General features: G+C 40.0%; 1 protein-coding gene across 1 annotated transcript in view; it reads right to left on the minus strand.

Annotated features, from left to right (window-relative positions):
* Positions 1-5173: 5173 nt before the first annotated feature.
* Positions 5174-7039, minus strand: part of erich1 (glutamate rich 1) — an 8045-nt gene continuing 6179 nt past the window's right edge. The window contains exon 5 of the mRNA XM_017040462.2: positions 5174-5422. Coding sequence (XP_016895951.2) covers positions 5297-5422 — 126 coding nt within the window. The 3' untranslated portion in view covers positions 5174-5296. The remainder of the gene's footprint in view (positions 5423-7039) is intronic.

Consider the following 7039-nt stretch of genomic DNA (forward strand, 5'->3'; position numbering starts at 1 on the left):
TGTGCTGCCCGTCACCAGGGCGGAGGCGCAGCCGTTCTGTGGGGAGGAGCTGCCGCGGTCTTCTCAGCTGGAGGCCTCGCTCATACATTAATGATAATCTTAGGTCTGAAAGGGAAGAAAAAGAAGAGACTGAAATAAGACCAGAGGAATGTTTGGTACAAGAATAAAATGGACATGAACTGCAGACCAAAATAAATACCAAAATCTCTCTGAGCATATCCACAGAATTATGAGTTGTTACACGCACAGAGGAAACTCAAATCCTGCTCTTTAAAACACAGCGCCGGAGGATAATTGCACTCACGGTTCATTTTTCTAACCAACAGTCTGTATCAAACGAGTGAATTCACAATATGTTCACCTCAGCCCTCCACCCCCGGTAACCTCACCCCCAGTGCCCATGAAATTTAAAACCCATTTTCTGTCATTTTCCAAATGGCACTGTGTCTCTTCTGACAAACAAAAGGGATGGTCTATTTTGAAACAGCGCCAATTTTCTCTGTAGTCCTTGACAATTATGAAGAGCACAGATGAGCAAATAATAGAAACTCCACGCTTTCTAATGGAGCTGTGTCACAGGTAGTTAAAAACCCATTCCCGTGGCTCACTCATCCAGGTCCCATTCCCATTTGCAGTCAAATGGACTGTCGTAGACTTGGATTTCTCCACTGTTTGTGGTAAACAACGTGTGTGTGCTCAACCAGCTAAAGTGAAAAATCACCGCAGTCTGAATGGCATGCTTTTAATATGCCAGTAACTGCGTTTCATTATCTTGGCACAGCTTACTCTGCTCAGACACTTGAGTGAAGATTAGAAAAAAAAAAGAAAAAAAAAAGGTTGTCTGTTGGCAGCACAAGTGTTAATCAGTAAAAACCTCACCAAATTACTTGGTTACTGGCAACTCCTGAAACTTTGTTTGAAGTCTCTCTCTGCTGGTTACAGTGGTGTCTTAGCGAAGACGCAGCATTCCGAGGACGACTCTGTTTAAATCTAATAATGAAAAAAACTTCTGTCCTTTTTTAGAAAAAAATGACTTTATTCAACAAAAAAACTTCTGTCCTTTTTTTTTAGAAAAAAATGACTTTATTCAAAACATATTGCCCCGGGCAGATAAATTGCACTGAAGTGCATTCCACAGCAGGCAACCAGTACTGACTCAGCGCTGTGGAGTCCAGGAGTCTTAGTACCAGTATGGTCTAGAAGAGTTGGGGCCAGAACCTGTACATGAAAAATTATAAAACTCTTTTTGGAAATCTTATACTGTAGTTACTAGCCATCAGCAAAGCTACATGGACTCACATCGCCCCCCAATGGAAGACTGAAAAAGTTTGCTTACATTTGAGTATTGGTATGAAATCTATAAAAGACCTACTCTAATAAAGGTCAGCCTTTAAAACAATTCATTCATTCATTCTTTTCTCTATACAGGTGTGGGCAAACTTTTTGACTCACATAAAGGCAAAAATAATTTTCTTCGCCATCTATTGGGGAAACGTGGGTATTGCAAGGAAAAGGCAGAACTATAATGATAATATTAATAAATTATATAAATTGGAAAGGATCAGCGGGCCGGATTTAATAGCTGAACAGGCCGCATCCGGGCCCCCGGGCCTTAGTTTGCCCCTGCCTGTTTTAGAACAAAGGTTACATATAACGTAAAGGTATCGTACCTGCAACCTAAAATTGGTGTATATTGAGAACAATCATGATACAAAATGATCAATTATTGTACAAACAATATACAATTATAAACATTTTGACCAATTAAATTTCAGGACAGGCTAAATTTGTTTCACTGCAAGAGTCGTAGCAAAGATGCTCAAGAGCTGCCGGCGGTTCAGGAGCCACAGGTTGAAGACCTGAGTTCTAGGTTAAGACAAGGTGAAGTAGGATGGACTGGTGCAACTCCATCTGTTGGAGGTCGTCTGTATGTTATATATATATATACAGTATATATATAAATGAAATTACATGAATGTATGAAATTACAGGAGCTGGAACAAGGTGACACAGATGACAGGTCACATTACACTTCTGTCTCTAACCTCAGTCTGCTACCGCAGCGATACCACCGTGAAACCACTGCTTCACCGCTCATTCATTTGGCAGGTGAGATCATCCAACTTCTCTTAACTTAATCTTAGTCTTAAGACTAATAACGAAGTGTGACCTGTGCGTTTTACCCATTACCAAAGTGAGCAGGGGCAGCTCGAGCACTTGGGGAACAGTCCCACAAAATATTATTTTTACGGATTGAACCCACAACCTTGGCGTTACTAGCACCATGCTATAACCAACTGAGCAAAAACAGCCTCAGCAGTTGGAGGTTGAACGATAAATATTCTTCTACTAGGTGGCAGCAGATGGCTGTTTAACCTAAAAATAAAAAAAAGACACCAAAGATGTGTGTCTTTCTTCAATTCCTGTGAGTATATCAGTGTTGTGCTCAACAAAACAGGCCTAAGTCAAACAATTGTGAGTAAATTGAAAGTAGAAAAACATTATTTCTCAGAACATACAGTATATGTTTTTGCACATTTTTGTTAAATCAATATGATTCAAAATATTTTTGGTAAACATTTTTTTTCATTCATTTTTAAGAGTTCTTTTTTTTTATCTATTTCAAGCATATGTTTAACCAAATGAATAAAATAACCTGTTGATTATCAGGTGAATTAGGCCCATTAGACTCCAGGGTCAATACTCTAACATCAGCAGTTCCCACAATAGCCTCATACAGTCTAATAATACAGTAATGAATCTGCCACACGTATTGATCCGACTGTTTTTCCTGTCGACGGTGAGAACGGCCATGTCAGCAGCTTTCTTTAAGCTGCGGTGTCCTCCGGGGCCTCGGGGTCCTGTGCTTACAGAGAGGTATTATGGGATAGCTGGTAATGTCTCTCTTCAACTTTTTTCTCCAGGCTTTCTCTCCAGTAAGACCAGCCAAGAGTGACCTTGATATCATCTCCAGTAATAAGACCCCCTCTGCTCCCCCCCCCCAACTCACAGACACAACCATGAATAATCTCAGAGTCTAGCGATAAATCTGCAGAGTGGATAAACTGCCACAAAAGGCAGAGAAATTTAGGATTTTCCAGATACACCATAGTGTACACAGACCTAAAGGGTGACCAGGTGACATTTTGATAAAAAAAAAACAGCTGCTGGTAAACAGTTTTGGTAGTTTTTAGTTCCATACTGACACCTACAGTAGAAGGAAAAACTCATCATTAATCATTTAGATAGAGGAGGGTGGATGGATGGATGGATGGATGGATGGATGGATGGATGGATGGATAGAGCACCTCTATCGGGAGGTGTCCGGGTCGTGTCCGACTGTAAGGACACCCAGAGGAAGACCCAGGACACGATGGAGCGACTGTCGCTTGGCTGGCCTGGGAACGCCTCAGGATCCCCCAGAAGAGCTGGAGGAAGTGTCTGGGGAAAGGGAAGTCCAGGTGTCCCAGGTCCGACTGTTACCCCCACGACCCGGCCCCGGATAAGTGGAGGATGATGGACGGAACTTTAATGATCCCACGGGAGTTCCCTGTGGGAAATTAATTTTAAATGAATGCTTGAAGGCATGTGACTTAAACTTAACAAAGCAAAAGTTGGGCTCTGTATTCAAATAGTCAGAGGTGGAAAGTAGGGAATTACATTTACCGAGTAACTATTAAAGTATTTTCTGGAATAGGTCATTTTACTTTCACTTCAAGTATTTTACTTTGCTAGTTTGGAAAATAACCCATTAGTGAGTAAAAAATTAAAGGCGGGAAAAAAACCAATCTGCGTTAGAAAGAAAACTGCGTACGCCAGTGGATTTCCCATTATTTTAATTACATTACATTTCGCAGACACTTTTATTTTATCCCAAAGAGACTTACAATTTGCGGAATAGATAACGTTGACTAAGAGACAGACTGAAGCCTGTGGTTGGCTGAGGGCTGGTGCAGATTGGATGTATGATCTATGATCAAGTAATTTAGAGTAATTTTTACTCAAAGTCAATTTTAAAGTAAGTTTTTTTTTTACCTTGACGTGAGTACATTTTCAGATGGGTACTTTTACTTGAGTAGAATGTAAGCAAAGATACTTTTACTCAATTACATTTAGTACTTTTTCCACCTCTGTCAAATACAGATGTGGGTGAAGTGTACATAACAACCTTCGCCATCGCGACACTAAACCCACTGCCCTCTTTTCTGAGGTAAGGGTAACTGTACATGAATGAATGGTTTGGACAGAACATGTGTGTGGTGATGATAAAGGTTCATTAGACACTGACTTCCTCAGTTCCACTGACTGGTCTATCAACAACACACTGCTGCTTCCTCCTCACCATCAGATAAGATAAGAGTCACAGTGTTGTTGCAGGATTAGTGAGACGCTGCTTTTTTATTATACAGTTTGGTAATGAGCTGCTGAGACACCATCAGTGTCAGGAGAATCCCCCCCTCAGGAATGCCAATGAAAAGGCCGGCAGGACGGCCACGTGGTGGGGAATTGATTTGTAGGGAGTGCACTGTAGATAATTGAGGAGCTATTAGAATAACTCGCCAAGTCTAAATGTCATAACATCAGCAAACAACACGGAGCTGACATTTAACAGCTGACAATTAGGGGCCTGGATGTGTTGGAAGAGTGTCAGGTTAATGCCGATTAGCTGTGCGATGAATGTTAGCATCAGAAAAAGGGGAGGTGAGCGCCAGCTCCTCTTGTGGTCATAACATGTAGTGGCACAATGCATGTTTTCTAGACAAATACTACAGATGTGTATTGGAAAAAATCTGGCGATACGATACGCATCATGATATGGGGAAACAATCCGATATGTTGCAATTTATTGCGATACCGTAGGTACGTAGATATATTGACTTTTTAAAAAAAAATTGTCATCATAGTCTGCTTCTGTTCCATCTGAACATCAGGTTACTAACACTGGAACAGAGGGATCTAGATTTGGAATCACCAGAGAAGAAAGAAAATGAACCAACACCAGGAATATTGGACTGGGAATTGGTGATAAAAAAAACATTGATACAGTGCTGTAAAATATTGATAGAGTATCGTTTCAGTGTATCAATATTTTCATAAGCCTCTAACAAATACCAAAGTAACTCAATAACATTTTTTTAAGATGGCAAAAAATAAAATATTTAAAAAAATATTTCATGTAAATGATGTTTTATATCGAGTCCATCATTCTTGCAGTGGTTTATACAGAGCCAACTCCTCTGGATTGTCCCACTTTGTCAGTCTCGTACTGTAGTACGTACGTGATGGAACGTCCTGTCTACCCGTCTTCCTGCATCGGCAGAATATCTGTGATCCAGTACTGGAACAGGGAAACGACTGCAGCCGATTCATCTGAAACAGGCAGACAAGAAGAAGAGGCAGAGCGTTTCATTTCAAACTTCTCCTGATGACAACCCCACAGAAGATGTCAGCCAGTGTCACAGAATTAATTACTTTTACACTTGGAGGAACAGAAATCAAAAATCCCCTGCAAGTCATCACACGGACAGACCATAGATCATCCCAGACTCAAACTCTCGCCTTCTATTTACATATTCTGTGCAGAAAGGGATGTGAGTGAAAGGTCTTTCATACACAACGCAATGAAATCGCTTCTTTAATATTATGGGATACAGTCCGCCTGGATATTTTTTAAGATTACTAATAAACTTTAAAGGCCAGAGTGAAATGTGAGGAGAGTCTGCGATCGACTTTTTGGATTCGGATAAGAAACAGTTTCAGTTCTAGAGGTACGTAATATTTCTTATTGCTAACAGATTACAGGCTGATAATGTGAGAATTTCAATTGTTACTCACAGCATGTTATCACAGTGCAGAAAAACAAAACGTATAATATAAGGGAACGGACCGACTGAGGTCACGTAAAGGTCATTCTTTCTTAAATAGAAAATATGACATTATCACTTACTCTATCAGAAGAATCAGCCATTTGATTAAATTCATTAATAGTATCTGTTGAAAAATACTGATTTTTTTTTTATTTCAAACTCCAAAATAAAATAAATCATGAGGTCCTAATTATCCACCGTTCACAGTGAATTTGTTCTGCAGTGACGGTGAATTTGATCAAAATTCACAACTGGACGTTCGCCAAACGTGGCAGGTCAAAGGCTTTAGTTGGTGTTGAATCGAAAATAAAACAACATTCAAATACGCCGAACGCCGAAGCATGACTCATGCGATGCAGGTCAGTGGGAGCAGCCTAGGATGCAGTGTGGGTGGTGCATACACCAGACAACAAACTGCAGCGTCGTCTTGGTGACGGCGACAGACAGAGACTGTAACACGGCAACAATTGTCAGGGTCTGTTTATCACATTTCTGCAGCGATGCAGCAGGAAACAGCAGGATTAACCCGATCACCACGACTGGTCCTGATTCTCATACACACAAATGAATGTCTTGATGGTTTAGAAAGAGGACTTTGCTCTGGGAAAGGAGTCCACAAGCTTGGACAGAGCTGTCCTGAGAAGTAGTTCACTTTCAACGGATAAGTGAAAGAAAATGGATGGATGGAAATTTTTTGAAAAATTTTTTTTGAAAAAATAATTTTTTCAAAAAAATTTTTTTTTTTTCAAAAAAAAATTTTTTCAAAAAAAAAAAATTTTTTTCATAAAAAAAAATTTTTTTTCAAAAAAATGTTTCCTAAAATTTTTTCAAAATTTTTTTTTTCTAAAATTTTTTCAAAAAAAAAAAATTTTCTCTTTTTTGAAAAGATTTTTTTCAAAAAAGTTTTTCATAAAAAAATTTTTCTAAAATTTTTTTTTTTCAAGTGGCACTTTGGCCCAGAGGCAATGTCTCTGTCATTGTTGTGGAACCCCAGGGTTAACCTCCTGGGCAAGTTTGAATCTTGGTTAGGGCGGTTGGTACCTTCCAGTGGACTCACCACCTGCAGGAAGGTTTTGGGGGGGGTTGGTACGGTGCAGTGTGATTTGGGGGGCGGTCGTGCAGACTGCTGCCCCCGCGACCCGGTAACAGATAAGCAGATGAAAATGGATGGA

The sequence above is a fragment of the Cynoglossus semilaevis genome, chromosome 1 (genome assembly GCF_000523025.1).
Source record: "Cynoglossus semilaevis isolate Cse_v1.0 chromosome 1, Cse_v1.0, whole genome shotgun sequence".
NCBI lineage: Eukaryota > Metazoa > Chordata > Actinopteri > Pleuronectiformes > Cynoglossidae > Cynoglossus > Cynoglossus semilaevis.